The sequence below is a fragment of the Carassius auratus genome, chromosome 28 (genome assembly GCF_003368295.1).
Source record: "Carassius auratus strain Wakin chromosome 28, ASM336829v1, whole genome shotgun sequence".
NCBI classification, from domain to species: domain Eukaryota; kingdom Metazoa; phylum Chordata; class Actinopteri; order Cypriniformes; family Cyprinidae; genus Carassius; species Carassius auratus.
In genome coordinates this window covers 6,565,400-6,585,386 of record NC_039270.1, presented here as the reverse complement: position 1 = coordinate 6,585,386, position 19,987 = coordinate 6,565,400, and the positions used below count along the sequence as shown (strand labels likewise).

At 37.6% G+C, this 19,987-nt stretch overlaps 1 protein-coding gene across 1 annotated transcript; it reads left to right on the top strand.

Moving 5' to 3' along the window:
* The first annotated feature begins 1,466 nt into the window (after positions 1-1,466).
* Positions 1,467-19,836, top strand: ubald2 (UBA-like domain containing 2). The gene is made up of 3 exons (XM_026207446.1): positions 1,467-1,744; positions 9,055-9,108; positions 16,001-19,836. The coding sequence occupies exons 1-3, from the start codon at positions 1,493-1,495 to the stop codon at positions 16,355-16,357; spliced, it is 663 nt and encodes a 220-aa protein (XP_026063231.1). The 5' UTR covers positions 1,467-1,492; the 3' UTR covers positions 16,358-19,836.
* The last annotated feature ends 151 nt before the right edge of the window (positions 19,837-19,987 follow it).

Genomic DNA, 19,987 nt, shown 5'->3' with positions numbered 1-19,987 from the left:
CGTACATCAGCTTTGGAGACGCTCTAAAGTCCTCTTAGTTTCACTTTGACTCACAGAAATGAGAGTAAAACTCATGCAAAAACAAATTAGTCAGGAGCATGTGGGAAAGTCCACCTTAAGGCCCACCAAAACACTTCAAGATGACTGTAAACCTCTGAGATAAACAGATGTACAAACATGGTCCTCTAGCAAAATAAAGACACAACAGAGGAAGACAGTGATGGAACTGATTTTCAAAGATGATGTCAAGTATGTGAACTTGAAAGCAATACATCTGTCACACTTCACAAAGAGCCAAAAAAGCAAATATGTTCAAACTGTCACCCTCACCTTTAAATGTTGTGCGATGGTCAAGATTGGTGATACAAGATAATTACAAATCATAACAATTGTCATTTATATATACGATTGAAATAATCTGTGGAAAATATAAGCTTTTCCTATGTGTCGCCTCAAGTTCACTAGAGCAATAGAGAAATCGTCCTCACAATCTGGGTCCAGATTTGTCAATTGCTGATTCAGGATTTATTAATGCATTTGGCACACGGTTTTACCAAAGTGACTTACATTGCATTCAAAGATATTAATTTGATCATTTCTTGCTTTCTCTGTTACAGAGAAGAGTTACATCTCAGAGCACACAGAACGCAGAAGAAATGCCCAGCTCCATTACATTATAGATAGCCTTCTCCATAGCAGGCTTTCTCTGACACGCACTCTGAATTATTCAGACTCTCAGCTGGGTGGGTTAGCACTCCTGAATAAAGGCCCATTTACACCTGACTGAAGCCCTCATGATCTTGGGACATCAGGAAAATTGATCAGTCCGTCAAATGGTTACATGTTTTTTATTTATTTATTTAATATATTATGCTAGTGGTCTTATTGTATAAAATTGGTTTTGTCTTTACTCACACTATAGTCTGAAGGAGTACTGTGCAAAGTATGAACTATGAACAATATGAGTAGAGATATATTCATCATTCTTACATTTTGTCTTTGATGGGCATAAAAAAAGTAAAAAATTGCTTTCAGTGTTATATGACCTTATAATATAATACATAATATAGCCTATATAGTATAATTTCCCCCCTCTGATTCATGATCTGTTATTCACTTATTTATTTGTTATTTTTTACTTTCTTCCTTGTATTTTGTTTATATATATATATAGAGAGAGAGAGAGAGAGAGAGAGAGAGAGAGAGAAAGAGAGAGAGAGAGATCTGTCCTCTATTGTTCTTGATATTATGAAATATAAAGTATTTCATAAAGTACGTCATAAAGTATTTTGGCAATTAACAATAATGAAAAAGAAATGTTTTTATCTGACCAATGAAAAGGCGACGTTTATCTGTTATTCTGGCCAATGGGAGAGCTCGTGCCACTAGCTAGCGTTCAGTCACGGACCAATGGGACGCCCGTGTGTACTCGCTGTTTTGGCTCGGTAGCCAATCAGAGAGCGCTCTTGGGTTTGTTGTCGGTACTGATGACATGAGATGGTTGTTGTTACTGGAAGGCGAGCAAGAAGAGAAGGGCCTGGCAGCGACGCTCGCTTTCAACGAAGACACACGCATCGTACGGAGCTTCCCGTTCACGGGAGTCGCGGAGGAGCGAACAGCGGCGATGTCGGTGAACATGGACGAGCTGAGACATCAAGTGATGATAAACCAGTTTGTTTTGACCGCGGGCTGCGCGGCGGATCAGGCGAAGCAGCTGCTGCAGGCGGCGCACTGGCAGTTCGAGGTAACGTCATCCTAACCGGCGGTTAATAATCGATAGCACCAGTATCCACCGCGAGCGGATTGTTCCAGCGTCTAGGCTGTTTTTAATAAAGGGCTGTGTATCAAATCCCAGTGTTCTGCTTATTAGGGCTCGAGTCAGCCGTGAGTGTTTGTTCACAGCGCTTTCCGTCGTGTCGGCTGCGTTCACCGCATCAGATAAAGTCACGTCGCGTTTGTTTACTAATAAATGGCGCTTCATGATCACTATCTCGGGTTCAGTGTTTTCATGTTATTGTGAAGGCAGGCCTGCTGTTAGCCGGCTAGCCAGTCTTACTCTTAAAGAAACAATCAGGCAGAGCAGCTTTGTGTTTGAATCTACACTCATTGAGACGATCTGTTTGTGTGAGGCAGACCAAGACACTTAAACAGAGATGTGTTTTATAGTCACGCAAATCAAGTTAAAGCTGCCCAGGGAGACTTATTCAAGACTGTTGGCTTTGCACTTTGAACATTGATGGATGTGTAGATGGATAAAGAGGTGCATTACTGATGAATGATAGAAAGATTAACAGAAAGCTGGATGGATAGATGGAAAAAATATGTATGGAAAGAGAAAGAGTTAGATTGTTACATATATTTTAGTGCTGTCAAACGGATTAATCGCATCCAAAAGAAAAGTTTTTGTTTACATAATATATGCATGTGTACTGTGTATTTATTTTGTGTATAAATACACACACATGCATGTGTATATATTTAAGAAAAAAAATGTTGTTTATATATTAAATATACTTGATGTAAATTATATGAATATAAATTTATACATGTAATATTTTATATATACTTGTATGTGTGTGTGTTTATATATGCATAATAAATACACATGCACATACAAATTACATGCATATGTGACCATGGAGCACAAAACCAGTCATAAGGGTAGATTTTTTTTTTCGTAACTGAGAAGTATACAACATTTCAAATCTGAATAAATAAGTTTCCCATTGATGTTTTGTTTAAGATTGGACAATATTTGGCCGAGATACAACTTTTTGAAAATCTGGAATCTGAGGGTGCAAAATAAATCTAAATATTGAGAAAATTGCATTAATAGTTTCCCAAATGAATTCTTAGCAATGCATATTACTAATCATGGAACATGATCTTTATTCTTCACTTAATATCCTTATGATTTTTGGCATAAAAGAAAAATCTATAGCTTTGACCCATACAATGTATTGTTGTCTATTTCTACAAATATTCCCCAGTGACTCAAGACTGCTTTTGTGCTCCTGGGTCACACATAATGCGAACAATTGTACATTTTCTTTTGGATGTGATTAATTGTGATTGATTAATCATTTGACAGCGCTAATATATTTACATGTAGTCATGAATTTGGCAGATGCTTACATCTCCAGTGACTTGCATTAAATACAGCATATACATTTTATCAGCTCATACATAACCTTGGTGGTGCCAGTGCCATACTGGTTGTACACATGAATAGATAAACAGGTCTATTCATCCGATAGACATTTGACTAGGCATAACTGTCATATTAATTTACTAAATACACATGCACACAAAGTCACTCAAAGAGATGTTTCTGTCAAAGATAAGTACAGCAGTCAAAATACTACCAAACAATCTGTGCGCAAGCACAACCGTGGTACTTAAAGAAAAATATTCCTTTTAAAATCAGTTTGTATTCGATGGTTTATTAACTAGTGCAAGGCAGTTTAATGGCAGCTCACATTTGAAGTGGTTGCTCTGAGTGTTTCCTGTTAGGAGGAAGTGTTGGCCACAAACGGACATGCCTCAGAAACGATCTCATCAGCACTGTTGCGACACACTCGCACTCTGTTTTTGTATTTACATTCCCTGCTGAATCTACAGCGAAATGAACCCGAGTACACTTTAATCATTGACGTCGGCTCACGAGTGTTTGTGTGTTGTTCTTACTGTGGTATGTGTTAGCAGGTAGATTGAGTTGATTGTTTGAAACGCTCAAGTTGTTCAGTACAGTACACACACACACACACACACACTGGTTTGCCTAGTTAATGTGTGTACTGTTTATAAAGTAGACATGAGTGTTGTAAGCCAAAGAGTGAGTCGATTCCCTTTAGCTCAACCCTAGTAAGTAGGGTAAAGTGTACTCTACTCACAACAGGCTCTGTTTGGCCTGGAGCACTGCCTGTGTTTGAAGAGAATAATATGTCAATCAGCTTTTATTGGTCACGGTAATATTTCAAACAGTAGTACACTATGTAGTTGTCACATGATTTTATTACGTACACATTTAATGTAGCTAGTGGCATCCAGTTATCTTGCGAAATCTAAATTTGATTTAAAAATCTTTGTTTTGTTTGGCAGAAGAATCAAATAATGAGTCGAGGGGGGGAAAAGATGGCAGAAGGGACGTTCATTGGTGTTACTGGGCCAGTTAAGTTGAGCGCACTGCATTGTGGGACTTCCATGCAGTGTGCTTTGTTGTATAGGACTGTGGATGATTGGAAACAAAAATAAAACGTCTTCAATTTTTGGAGTATGGTAGTGCATACTTGTGTTGTGCATACATAACTGTTGCCTTGCACACGCCACTGTGGTTAGTGTTTGGTAAATATTTCTCTTTTTTTTTTTTTTTTGATGGTGAAAAAAAAAGAGGAAGTCAACCACACCTTCACTAACAGATATTCTTGTGTTTACATTCCCTTCACAGACGTACTCTTAATTCAGCTGTGTGTGTATCCTGAAGTCTGTGCAGCGTCCAGCTGGTTTCTCCAGTGTATCTCCTTCAGAGCGATCTGTTGTGGCTGCTGTAGTTTGAACAGGTGGTCCAACAGGGTCTCTCTCTCTGGAGTTGGTAGTAGAGTGATTGATTGTACCAAGTGCATGTCTAGGACTAATGTCCCCTTTGGATCTCTTATACGATGTAAAGCTTCAGTGACCGATGAAGGAGTCGGAGAGGTCTGCTCTTAACCTTCTGATCTCGTTCTGTGATAACATCAGGACGGAGAGCAGCCAGGGATGGCTCAAGCTTACATGCTGTGAAAATGTCCACATGTTGACCAGCTGTGGGCTGTGCTTTAGTCTCATGAAGCTTGACATTTGATCGATTTTCCTTGTTTTGGTAGTTTATATATGACTTCATATCCATGGCCTTCGGTGAGCATCTTGCATTAGTTGCGTCTCAGATACAGGTGGCATGCTGTTGTGGTAGTAAAACCAAGGGGACAAAAACATCAATAAAACAGTGAAGCTGTTACCTAGTTACAGTGGTAAACATCTGTCGCTAGTACACACAGTGTTACTCACCATGCAAACCGATCGCGAGTCAGAACCAAATACTCTAGTGTGGAGAGCCATCAAAGCAAGTGTGAAAACGCCATTGGTGACATTTTCGAGCGTTTGCTGCTATTCTCAGAGCGGTCTCCACATTACAGGGCTGTGCGGAGCAAAGTGAGTGTAATTTGCTCTAGCAGCTTCTGTGTGGATTCTCCATTTGTCTCCATTCCTCTTCTGCTCCTCGCTGACCTGGTTTATTGTGAGCGTGCCGTGTATTGTCCTGCAGAATCTGCACTAGTGTATTCCCACCGGAGCGGCAGAAATCATTCGCAGAGAGGCTGGATATGACACTCTGGCTGTGTGTCAAAACCTAGCAGGCTATCTGCTACAAACGGACGATAGTCACAATTGTCAATTGTTATCTTGTAATCATGCTTGTAATTTACATGATAACACCTTTGTGGGCCAAATGAATGCTGTATTATTCATGTAGCCTTCGCATCAAAAACAAGCCGAAATGTATTTAAATGGGTGTATTGCAGTTTTATGCATTATTAAACGAAGATGGCGACTTAACAACTTCACACTGGTCCTGCTAGCTTGATTAACCAAAGTGTTAATAAACAAGTCAAGAATTTGTGTTAAGAAGTTGAATAGGGTTGCATTTACAGTTGCTTTTCAGATTGTGTAATTGAAAGTTGAACATGTAGGTAGAAATTTCTCAATGCGTATTTCATATCGGTTCAATTTGATTTCACTGCGTTGACCAACAGAAAACTGCTTGGTTCAAAAGTTGCATCATGCACCTCTCTGCTGCTGAGCATTGATGTAATTAAAAAAATTTGGCCATATCTTTACTCAATATGAGCTCTTCACACAGTTCAGACTCTCATGAATGATTTACACCTCATGTAGTCTTTATTGATTACAAAAGGATTGTTCTAGATTTTTCTTCCACATTGCTTCCAGTGTATTTACAGTGTAGCCTAAATGCAACATTCAAAATTATTCCAAATTATTAGCTTTAGCTTTGGTTTTAAAGCCGGCCAGACTGCTGTTCCATTGTTCAACAGAAATGTCTGTGATTTGGTTACAGTGGAAAACAATGGAGCAGTGGGAATAAATCAAAATATGTGGCCCTTGACCACAAAACCAGTCATAAGGGTCCAGTTTTGGAAACTGAGATTTATACATTTTCTGGAAAGCTGAATAAATAAGCTTTCCATTGATGTGGACAATATTTGGCCAACAATTTGAAAATCTTGAATCTGAGTGTTAAAAAAAAAATCCTTTAAAGTTGTCCGAATGAAGTTCTAAGCAATGGATATTACTAATCAAAAAATATATTTGTCATAAAAGTAAAATCGATAAATTTGAAACATACAATGTTTTTTTTTTGGCTTCTGCTACAAATATACCCCAGTGGCTGGTTTTGTGCTCCAGGGTATAGTTGTGGTAACAAATGTTTCAGCAAAATTCTGAAGGAATAAAGGGCCTTCAGCTTGGATCCTTTGCAAAAATTTGTGTGGGGGAAAACTTTCTTGGCACATGGATTACTATTGAATTTTGCCTGTGTAAATTGGCCAAATAATGGTAAATTTGACAGCATCTTAAAGCTGTTTGCACCCCACGTCTCGATTAGTTGTTGTACAAACTCCATTTTTAATCAAAATTTTGCCATCTAACCAGGCATCAGTTTTTCACACCACACTGAGACATTTGTCTCATGAAGCCAAATCTTTCTGCATAGTCCACATTGCATAATTCTGGTTCAGATCCACCCATGTAGACAGGAAGACACTGTTTGACTTCTGCAAAAAGATAATCTGCACCTGCACATGAATTTACTTCATAACAGAATGACTTTCAAAGATTCGATCTTCTGAACTTCCAGATTCAACGACTAGATTTTCCGGTGGAAGGCACTTTGTTACAACATGGGAATTTAGTTTCAGACTGATATAAACCTTTCAACACCTGATTCCTAGAACTCCTGGCCAATCAGAGTAGAGCTATGGGTCGACCGATATGGAGTATTACAGATAAAGTAGACCTTTATTTTGAACCTTGTGTAAAATGAAAACTAAAGTCAAAATTAAGAATAACAAAGGCTCTGACAAAAGCACTCTTTAAATGTTCTTAAATTGTTTAATCTGCAAAACGGTTTTGAAAATGACCCATACCGATAACCTTAAAAATAACCGATAATCGGTCAACTCCTACTGTTGGCCAGTTTTGTGTGCAATATGCATCAGGTAGTGAGCGACCGATCCAATATTCCCCTATCTTAGAAGAGTATCAAGTTGGCCTGTGTGGATTATTTAGCTGTTCACCTCAGGATAGACTCATTGTTAATGCGGATGCCAGGTTGAGGAATCCTCCTTTAGCAGTCAGTGCCAGCGATAACACAATACAGATGCTCTGAGGTACAAGCGAGCATTGTTTAGAGCCATAACCGTGTGTGTGTGCAGTAGGAAATGAGCAATAGTCGAGCACTTGAATGGGAACAGTCTCTGTACACATGATGGTGTTTGGGGGAGGGACGCAGAAGATCTGATGACAAAGAGCTCTGTGGTTCTGCAGCAGCGGAAACAATGGCGGATTGGCGAGTTCATCTTGATATGTGTGTCACGTCAAGCCGCAGACATTCCTGCACTCGCCGTGGCGGTTGTTAAATAAGACGAGAGAGGAGGGGAAAGAGAGCGCACTGAGGGAAGTGTTACCAGACGAGGGGGTTGAGCGAGAGAAGGCCAGACACACACACGTGATGATGGGCAATGTTTTGACTGTATGTTGAGTTCAGAGAAGCACTGAGCATGTTAGTCATGGTCAAATCATATTCAGTCTACTCATAAATGGCCCATTTAGATGGCACTAATATGTTTTCACCCCAAAGCTAAGCGATTATTTGAGATCGATTGGTAACTAATACATGGACCTTTTTCTTAAGCATTAAAGTGGAAGTCTATTTATTATAATTACAGCTGTCCTGATAATCATCAAGCCTCAAAATTACGTTTAAAAAATCTTGAAAAGAAAGCCACATTCTTTGGCATAAAAGTTTTATCAAACACTGTACCTTTTCATAAATGATTAATGAAGAGCTATATAAATATTTAAAAACATTTAGTCTTCCAAATCAAATATGGTGCAACCCAGCAGATGGAAACTTGAATCGTAAAATAGGAAATTGTGTCTTTAACTGTTGTAGTATGAGATGATGATGATAATAATAAGGTTAGAAGGTTAGATTAAATGGTTAGTTCAGGTAAAATGTCATGTGGTGCGACTCCCAAAATGTAGTTTATAGCGATTAAGTCATATTTGTTAAACACTTTTTATCAGGAAATAATGATTACGTATATACATTCACATGTATTTAAGGTGCAAGGGCAATGTTATTAATTAGAGTCATAAAGGGTTGCCTGTGCAAAATATAGCAATGTGTGTTTAGTATGTTGTAGTTTGTGGTTGCTAAGATGTTTTGGGTGGATGTGTTTTTTTTTTTTTTTTTTTCTGACAAAATGCTTGTTATGGATGCGAGAACGTTTTTTTTTTTATGATGGACGAAAGTTTTGAAGGCAATTGTGATTGAAACAACATGAGGTCGTATTTACATTTTAACTCGCAAAAACTTAAAAAGGTATTCTTGATCAATTTATCATCCACTAGACTCAGATCTCCTCAAAAGCTGCACAATATGCGGCATCATTAATTTCAGATCTACAAAAGCCTAAAAAAACTGTTAGGAAAACTGTTTGTTTGTGGGTATTTTCCACTCTCATGTATTTCTGTATCTCTGAGCCTGCACAGTGTATTGGTTCCTAGAATCCTGCACAGATTGCGTGACGGTTTAGAAACCCTCATTTAGATGTCAGAGTGCTTGGACCGGTTGACCCGCGCCCGTCACAGTCAGGGCAGGGGAGGGAGCAGAGAGCGGCCGTTTCCAAACCATAGCGGTTCTGCTCATTCATGTTGTAACACAGATGCCTGCAGCTCATCCCCATCTCTCTCTTTCTCTCTCTCTCTCTCTCTCTGCAGACGGCTCTGAGCTCCTTTTTCCAGGAGGCCAACATCCCCAGTCATCACCAGATGGTAAGTGCGTTTGGTTTGGAGAGAGCATCAGCATCCTGTCATTGTCATCAGGCAGCACAACATCTGAGAGAATAATGAGGGGCTGGACTTCCTGAAGGCCACAGATATTATTAAAGAGACTGAAATACACTTATCATGCCTAGTCAGGGCTTCTTAGAAACAGTCCGAATTGTTTTTCATGCCCAGTTTCCAGCATCCCTCTGACTCTCAGATGAAATTTAACGTCATATCCAGGACATTTTCTGGATGAATTGTTATTTCAACACTGTTTCAGTAAATGGTCTTAGTCGACTAGGAAGGAAGTTTTGAATTTTGTATTTGCACTGGTTCTTTCTTTCTGTCTTTCTTTCTCTTATTAATAATACAGGAGCAATAGGGAGAATATTAGCATTATATATTAATGTTATTTTAGCCTAATTCTAAGCATTACATATATACTTTCAGACTGAGACAATCCTAGATTGCATTTCAAATGGTCTTGTTAACTAAAACTATATATATAATTGATGTAAATAAAAATTGAAATAAAAAATTGAAATAAAATTGAATACATTTATAGAAACGAGGAACATTGCCTTGGTAACTGGCAAGTAACTGATACATGTTGAACAAGTTACAAACTGAAATAAAAGTAAAACTGTAAAATAAAAAATATAAAGTTAACTTTTCAGAAATATTTATTTTGAATACGTAAACACACACACACATGCAAACACACACACAACACCCTGGACCACAAAAGCAGTTTTAAGTCACTGGCAAAGCCAAAAAAACATAGTATGGGTGTTTTTTAAATTTGTCAACTTAATTTTTGATTTTGATTTCTTTATTTATAAATGACAGAACACGACAAGATTATTACAAATTCTACCTAAAATTAGTTTTCAATTAGACCTGGAAAGATAAAAATAAAGTACCTCCAAATATTAATCCAAATTATAATAGTATGTAAACAAATCACTGTAACACTGATTACGACAAACATATTGTTAAAAAACAAAACCAAGAAAGCTGATTTTTATTGTAATTCGTTCAATACAAATAAATTAATGTTTGTGCATCGTTTTTTTTCAATATCACGGTAGTAGCTTTAGCAACGTGATATCATAAAACACTGAAAAAGCCTTGCATGTGTTTGATAGAGTAGCACTATTTGTGTGTCTTGTGATGTTGTAGCTTATTAGGGCTGCAAAATTAATAAAATTTCTAATTGCGATTATGCATGCCACAATTACGTAAATGTTTAAAGCGTCTATTAATTGTTCAAAGTCCACTTAAGTTATTCAGTGTGCTTAAGATGCATTTTTTCTTTCTACATGTTATAATGGTATTTTCCCATTATAATAGGAATAATGACATTATAATACAATTCATATTCAGGGTTTTTCCCCATTATTTAATTTCAGTTTTAGTATGACGTTACAATACCATTCATATTTGTACTTTTTTTTATATAATTTAGAGAAGAAACCAATCCGATGTATATTTGACATTTGAGGCTTAATACTATAGAAAAGCACAAAGTTTTTCAGTTCAAGTGTTTTCAGCTTGTTTATTTTCATGTAAAAATACAGCATGCAATTGCATTAAACAATGGTATAAACATCATTCAAATTAAATGGTGATAACCGTAGTTAATAATCGCAATTACAATTTCAAGGGAATAATCAACGATTATGATTTTTGTCAGAATCGTGCAGCCCTGCGAGCCAATCTAGAGCATTTTGAATCATTGAAAGTCATATCACTTTTTTTTATTGTTTGAAAACAGCTAGATGGAGCGCATAGAGAGATGCCTGTTCTTATTTTTAACTTGCGCATGTTGTCTTTATGAACGCCTATAATGCCAGACTTTCAGGGGAAAAAGGGCTAGATGTGACACAGTGACCTAAGAATTTAGATGACTGTAGCACCGATGCTTTAAAGCGGCTGAATTTAACAACTCAAGGTTTTAACATGCTGACAATTTCAACCCCCCTTTATAAAGCAGTCTGAAAAAAATCTGGGAAGAATAGACGAGTCGTGGATCAGAGATTCTTCTACAGTCTACTGACTCCCACTCATGAGTCTACAACATCCTGTCTTCCTGGATATGTGTCCTCATAAATCAGCAGTTTGAAGATACGCTGGACAAATCCCACAGTGACCGTTCGATCACTCATGTGCCCTGGGGCTTGATGAAGTGATTTCTGGGTCTGTACACTACACACAGACACTTCATCAGACGGCTAAAACAGACGCTGGAACCGCTGTTCTTCAGACTGCTGAGAGTTATGCAATCCGTTTTTCTTCTCACAAAACCAGTCCCCATGGACAAGCCGCGATATGATTCTTGCAGCCGTGCTGCGTTTTAAAATATTGACGTCAGCCTCCACCCACGACATGCGCGTGCCTGAATCTGTGTGTGTGTGTGTGTGTGTTTTCTTTTTTCTCTCTGGCTTTATGTGGGGGGAGTGTGTTTGAAAAAGACTGAGGCAGGAAGTCTGTCTGTGTTTGTTTTCATTTTGAGAGCAGCCATTACATCATGCAGCTAGGGACCATATATGGGCAGTTGGGCGGAGCAAAGACCAGAGCATCTGATTGGATCAGAAGCGTGTGTGTGTGTGTGTGTGTGTACGATACAGATGCAGTCATTTATAAACACACAGGACCCGTTTCCTGAGGGCTGCAGATGTACGTGCTTATGAGTCACTTCCGTTCTGTTCTCCACACAAAATAAATAAATAATATACATGTATTTTATTTATGTTCCTTCTGAAGGAATAATTTTTATATTTTTTTCATATTAAGTCATCAAAATACATATTTTATAAATAATTTATAATACAGTTTCCTGAGAATTACAAAATATTTATTTCTGGTAAATTGGGTGAGTTATTTTAAGGAGGCAAGCTATTAATGTTTATCTGAATTGTCATTAAGAAGAACAGTGCTTCAATTAGTATTTCTGTTTAATAATTCCAGTAAATGACTTGTTAATGTTTTAATGCGAAATGAATCCGAACATACAACACAGTTTAATAGATGGATTAACATTAAGAAACATTAAAGATTTATTAATATGGCATTTTTCATAATGAGTGTTTCTTGTCAAATTACAACACGGTGTGAATGCAACCCTTTCCAAAAGCTAGTTGGATACAAACTAGCTAACAACTTGAACGTTGAAGTCTGAGTTTAGAGTTATGTAAATATTGAATTGATGCTAATGGATTTGTTTGGTCTAGTCCTGTCACATTGTTAGATGTCTGTAGTCAGATCAGCTGTGGCAGTAGGGCCCTAAGTCACGAGTCTGGACCTGTCTTCCTGTAGAGGAACCTGCTATTGGCCACAGTCCTGCGGGCCTCAAACCGGTCCTCTGAGCTCCTGGCTGGGCCCAGCACACACTGTTTTGACTGTCCTTGAAAAGAGAGTCTCGTAGCAAAACACTCCACCCTCCGTCGGCCTGTGCAGTTTAAACCACTCGCTGAAGCCTGTAAACATTCAAGCTGTTCATCAGCTCAAATCATAAATTTACTGCACTGTTAAAAAAATACTGCTTTTACTGAGAACGGGCCCAGTTAACTTTCATTTGCGACGCTATCGCATAACTTGCATTGAATCTGGAACATTCCTTTATTATCTGCAATCTCTGTCAAGACTATTTTAAACATCATAACTTATTAAAGATAAATCTTGAGGTGCTTAGGTACTCTTCTCAGAGAGTTTAAACTACTGATAAAAGATGTGTTTTTATGTTGCTTTTACCATAAATGTCAGATTCCAGCTTGTAAAAAAGCATTCACTTCTTCATATAACCCAGATTTGAAGCATTCCAAATGTTTTCAGAAGTAAAATATAGTAGGTCATAATCACTGATCTATAATATAGAACTGGATTGCTCATGATGTCATTAAAGTGAAGCCGCCGCGCCGCCATATTGGTAATCCCTAGTGTGCGAAAACATTCCATTGAATTAATAGGAATTTGTATGATTTTAATGAGACAACATCACCTAACAAGTCAGTGTTTATAAATATGAAGTATCACTGTACATTATTACAATGCGAACACCCTAGGCACGTAACGGTTATTTTTTAAATGTCGGGAATTTCCCCTACTTATTAAAAAGGTAGTAAGTAAAAAGTAGTAAAAAGTAGTGAGCATCATGAACATGATAAACATCAGACGGACATTATCTCAAAACATATTACAAACTACAAAGTTTTCGTTCTGAAATCTGAATTTATTCAGAGAATAACTGACTATATACAGTACGGATTTAAGAAATAAATACAAAGCTTTATTTCCCAGATAGTACTTTTTTAATTCATTATAGAGAAATATTAACAACATAATTGTATAATTCATTATAATATATTAAAATCCATTTCTGATACTAATATGTTCGTTTAATAATTCCTGAATAATTTTGTTCATAAAGAAATAAGCCATTTTTGTGTTTGATCAGTTACCTGTGTCGTCAGTGCGCAACAGACACAACCACCTACATGATTTAAATAAATCACTTATCCTGTCACCAAAGACCGTAAACAATGTAGATAACATCTGAAGTAAACATTACTTTATAACACATAACATAAAAACGAGTCCCGTTTGACTGATCAGCTTCAAATCGAGTTATTTTAGGACAGCGGTTTGAATGTAACTCAATGGTGCTCTCTGCTGGCAGGGATTAGTAAGATGGCGGGTCGAACACTTCCGGTGGCTTCACTGCCTGTTGGCAGTTTAGAACGCGATGAGCGATCCAGTTATATATATAGATCAGTGGTCATAATACAAAATGGATTTTAGCGTAAGTTAAATAGTACATTAACATGAGTATGTTATAATATTAAGTAACGTATATTTTATTGTAATGTTACTTGAATTTAAAAAAAAAATCATTTTATTTAATCTAGTTGCAAATATAAGATTTCTTGATACTAAAATAAAAAATTTAAACTGAAATAAAAATTACAACCATACCGAAAACCTGTATGAATGACAAAAACATACAACAAAATGAGTAAACCTTCAACCAGAATTAAACTAAAATGGAAATTATACAAAAATAAAATAAAATAAAAGCTAATTCAAAATATTAATAAAACACTGGCTGAAGGCCCACTCACACCAAGCACGATAACTATAAAGATTACGATAAAGATATAGTTATAAAAAACGAGCATGCTTAGAATAAACAGACGATATCGTTCGCTGGTGTGGACGCTGATATCGTTATCTATAGTTATCATTCTTGATGTGAACGGAGCTTAACGCAGAGTTGGATATCCTGCTAAACAAACTTCATTTATAAGTTTATTTGGAAGGCATTTCCATAACAACTGTTACTTGCTAAATTGCGTTTTCGTATAACAATTACTCAAGTGTTTTGTAATTACAATAAATTCTTGTATTTTTGTTCAACACCACTATTTGTGGGGAAAATGGCTTATTGCAGAAAATAACAGATCTGGCTTGAAAATGGGTAATATGCAAATTGACTTCGTGTTATTACCTTTTAACACGTAATGAGGTATACATTGAGTGATTGTGAAAATGACTAGTGGATGCAAAAATATAAAGGTTAAGATCTGTCGAGAGTGTAGTCAGCGGTGTATTTCCAGACACGCCGTTTGATTCGCAGTGTTGATGTAAACACTGAGGAGGGTGAAGACGTGACCTTTGAGTGTTTATATCCACACTGAAGCTGCTGTCTGGATGACCTACTTAACAGACGGATGTGTGTTTGTCCCTTTGACTGACATCAAAACTGCTCCACCAAAATAAATCTGCTTACAAACCCTTACTGCTCTTATATCAGTCACCTGATCTCAGCGTGTGTGTGTGTGTGTGTGTGTGGTTATTAAAGGAGCAGTTATCAGGAGTTGAAACTGCTGTCGATTATGTGGCCTACTTTTCCTTCATAACACACGGATGGCAGAGAGGAGCCTGAGAGCTCCTGTGCAAACAGATCTCATGCTTTATGGGAATCATGAGACTGATGCTCAGCACAGTGCTGTTCAGTCTGTTGTGCAGCGAGCACATCCTTTTGTTTAAGAGCTCCCATAATGCCTCATCTGTAGCTGACATATGCATCTGTGTGTGATATATTCATAAACCTCACATGGAACATATATACTATTATACCACGTTGTTGTTCACCTATTATAATCTAACACAAACTTCCCTTTCAGACCACTTGTGGAAAACTTCATTTTCATTATGTAGAGATTGTCCAGTCCAGTCAGCCATCTTGTTTATTATTAAGAGTCAGAGATGTTTTTCCGCCCTTTACATGGGTCAATAATGTTACTTATCTGTTAATTTTATTCAAATATAATAAACACTTATTAATATTTGGACAGATGCTTATCCACTAAGTCAAAGTCATGTGGTGTGACCAGACAGCCTTAAAAAACAGGGGAGATACAGACCCTTATGACCGTGTTGAGGGTCAGTTTGTTTCTTGAAATATATTAGATTTTAATTTTTAATATTTTTTATTATCAGGTCAAGGTTAGTTCAGGTTGTAAAATATCACGTGGTGCAAATCCCTAAAAATAATTGTATTTATATGTTCACAATATTTGTTGATATTGTTGTTATGTTATGATTATCATATGACATTTTTAGTTGTTAAATTAAAACATTACTTGAAAATAGTGTAAAAGTTTTAAAACTGTAAGAAACCGATATAGCAGTATATACCATATCAATACAGAGTAGTCGTGTTATTTTGAATTTGATTTTGTTTTGGTATTTCCCTTTCAATTTTTATACTTGTGGTAATTTTCAGTTTTAAAATGAATTTATAACATTTTTTTTTTCAGTTTTGTAACTATTGTTATCCAACCAACATGGGATCAGATAAACTTAGCTGTTTTTTTGTGTGTTTGTTTGTGCTCAGATGTGCACTCCACGCAACACTCCCGCCACGCCGCCCAACTTCCCCGACGCTATCACGATGTTCTCCAAGCTGCGGACGTCTGAATGCACGGGCGGCAACGGAGCCGGCGCTTCGGCCCAGGTGTCTATGGCGTGTTCTCCTCCTCCCCACGCCTCCGCACAGGGATTCACCTCCTTCTGGGCCTCCTCGCCCCCCAACCACCAGCCCGTCTGGCTGCCGCCGTCCTCTCCAACAGGCCACCACGCACTCCATCACCACCACCATCACATGCACCAGCCGCCCACGTGGCCTCCCGTCTCCCAGTCCACCAACGGCCAGCAGACGCCCTTCATTTCAGCCCTGCACGGCCAGAGATGAGACTCTGCGGCGGGGGAGATGCGGGGAGGGCCGGAGGTGTAAATTGGGGTGAGGATGCACGGTTTAATGGGGCGGGAATATACTCACTGAGACTTTGGATGGCCAAGGGGGAAAGACATGGTACTCTTTCTTTCAGTTTTCTAAAGATGAACAATCTCTCTTCTTTCAGAGATCTCGTTTTGATCTTTTACCTATTGTCGATTTCATTTTTGTCCAAACCTGGGAAGAACCACTATGAGAAAGGAAAAATAATGATGGAAGTTATTAAGAGGCGTTAGATTCCCAAAGAAGCCTCTTGTGTTTCGCTATCCCACAGTGAACGAAAGCCACGGAGTCGTCAGCAGTGGACGATCAGGACAAACGTTTAAGTGTGAATTTTCATTCGTTCGCTGTATTCAGACTCTCTCCTCCATCTGAAGCGCTGTCCGAAACGAGCACTGGCAATAAAACGGCTGACAAACTATAAGACTGAATCACATATCATGGTGGACATGCCGTCCCGCATCCCAGGAAGCATCAGGAGGACATTTCTGTATAACTAGTGTCTATTGAATTCTGAAGAGAGGCTGTTAGCACCTTTTATTTGTTCGAAATGCACAGTTTCAAGTGCTTTGAGTTGACTTTATTCAGAATCAACAAAAACTATTGGTCCAGGTATAAATGGAAAAATCAGGAAGAGTTTGCAATAATCCTGGTCAAAAAGTTCATTCTTGTTTGGTAAATTCGCAACTTTTAGCATGTATGCGGTTAAATCAGGAAAGCTTGTTGTGTTTAAACTAAAATGGTCATGGAGGAATACAGATTTGAGTTCAAAATAGTTTTTTTTTTTGTTTGTTTGTTTTCAACACCAAGAACTAAAAATGCTAGCAGACTCTTGTAAAGACCGGAGCGGTCTGTTGTTTCGAGGGAGGTCCAGCACAGCTCCACCTACCTCAGCTCCAGCCGTGGCCTGATCCTACCTCCGGCGGCTGAATGGGCTCTCTGTGTGAGCTGCTGCAACCGAGGGCTTAAATACCTCCGCTTTCTGCTGAACGCACTCTGTGAAAGCAGTGAGACCTCTCCGTGGATCTGGTGTCACATATTGGCGAATGTGTTGTACTGATTGTAATGTAATCGAGCGGGAAGGCTGACCCTAGATCAGGACATTGATTGACAGTGGTTTTCTGAAATGACGTGTTTCTTTAGTTTCGCATGAGGTCACCTTTCCTTCATTCGTTCATCTTAGACAATCACTTTTGCCGTCTTGAGGTTTTAATATGTGGTTTAGTATGGACCTCAGTCAGGCTGGATGCCATATTTAATGTGAAACGACTGAAAACCAGGCTGTGAGGAGATAAATGTACAGGTTTTTTTCAACGTCGTTCTGTTACATCAGTCGCTTGGTTGATTTAACAAAGTATGCACTTTTTTGGTCAAAATAACTGTGAATTATATCAATTTAGCAATATTTCAGAAATGTACATTTCAGTTCAATTTAGAATGGATTAATGAACGATGCACACAGGAATTTGTTCTGCTTTTTTCATACTGTAGATTCACAAAAGAAATCACTGCGTGAACGCTTAATTCAGTTTCAGTTGTTTGAGAATGGATTTACGAATGACGTACAAAAGGAGCTTGTTTCACGCTAAGTAAATTATTCATAAAAGCAATCTCGTATTTCAACATTAATTTGATAAGGCAATTTATGCAAGAACAAATTTATGAATTATGTAAATTGTTTCATAAGGCTAAAAAAATATTATTTAGCAGTTTATTGGTTTGAAATAAATACTCACACATTTTGCCATGAATTGATATGTTAACCATTCTTAGTTCAATTGTAATTTATACAGATTTGTGTTCAGAAATCTCACGACCAAGTCGTATGTATTTTACAAGGTGGCTTATTCATATGAATTTGTACAACCTCATTTGTAAGATTTTGTATGATTTCTGTAAGCAGTAGTGGTGGTCATTCATACAAAATCTTACAAATTTGCAAAATTGTTAAATATTTTTCACAAAATGTATAAATTCATACCAGTGAGATTGTATGCATTCGTACGAAATAGCCACCTAGTAAACTAGTGTACAAACTGGCGTGAGATTGGGTTGGTTAAATTGTATTGATGAACTTAAATGCAAAGAAAACAATTGCAAACTTTTTTTAAACTGTTAATTTTATTAACTAATTACCTAAATTCATTCTGCTTGCGTTTAAGTTCACTGTTTAAACATGAATGAATTTACAAACTATTTATACATTGTTGCGTTCAATTTAAGCACGGACAGAATGAATTTGCGATTGTCCACAGAACCATTCTTTCATAAATTTTCATGTAACAAACTCAAGCAGAACAAATTTATGTGCATAATTTGTAAATCCATTCTTTTACATTGTACTTTAAATTGTATTTTGTTTTGCGAACTATTTACCCAAATTAATTTAATCGCGACTGGATTTGCATACTTTTTGTACGTTCTCTGATAAATCATTGTGTTCCGTATAAGCACACACCGAATTATTTTGTGAGTGTTCATAAAACCAAGCTTGCATAAATTTTCGTGACAAAATACATCAGTTTGTTCTGCCTGTTGTTTATGTAACAATGTCTACTGAATAAATTCACAGCTTCCTTCAGTTGTACCAACATAAATATGGTGTCTAATTCTAACTCTGGTCCATTTTAAGCATTAGCCATTTTGATTTAATCATAGATGGCTAAGTGATAGATCAGCTTCAGTGTTTTGGCACAGAAAATGCATGCGAAATGCGAAAAGTACTCTTGGTTTTGGAAAACGCCACTAGAATGATAATGGCAGATAATTGTTTGGTCTTCCGCCACATCTGGTGGCTGTTTTCTGTGTAGAAAGAAACCTAGCATGTTGGTCTCCAAAGGTTGACAATCTGTGTTTTGTAGCCATCTGAGCAGTAGGTCATTCCTGCCAAGACGATTTCTGTTGAAGTGGTGCAAGAGACGCGAGTCTGAAGTCAAACGGCGGTGGCTCTGATGTCAGTGTCTGGAGTTAGTCTGACCAGTGCCTTGTGAATGTTTTTTTTTTTTTTGGAAGTGTCTCCATTTTAATCAGCTGTCGCTCGGTTGGATTGCCATAGCAATTGGGCCAATACTCTCAAATGTCATTCTCTGGAGCGCTGAAAGGCACAAGCATTGATTGTTTGAACAGTTGCACTGCCGTTGATCTCAGATCTCAGAACGTCGTGATTTCAGTTCTTTGGGGACGTCTTTGTTTAGACTGCGGCTGTGATGATCAACATACACCGCGAGTCATCATGAGGCAGGAAGACTGACCAGTTCCTTCATCAAGAAAACAAATTCGTTAGCAAACAACCTTTTGTATCGATTTCCCTCCTGTACTATTTGTTCTTTTCCCTTATTGAGATTTGTATTTATATGTCTGACAAAAAGCTAAGATTTGAAACCATTTTGGAGGTCATTGTGTTTTTATTAAGGTCATAATAAATGATTTAATGACTAGTGTGGTTTGTGGTGTTTGTCTTTAACGTGTAACAACTAAGTGTGGATTTCTTGCATGAAACAGCAACCCATTTCCGATAATAACAATTTTGTTTTGTAACCATCTAGGTATGTTAACACACTCAAGCTGCTCGCCCAACAATCACACGAT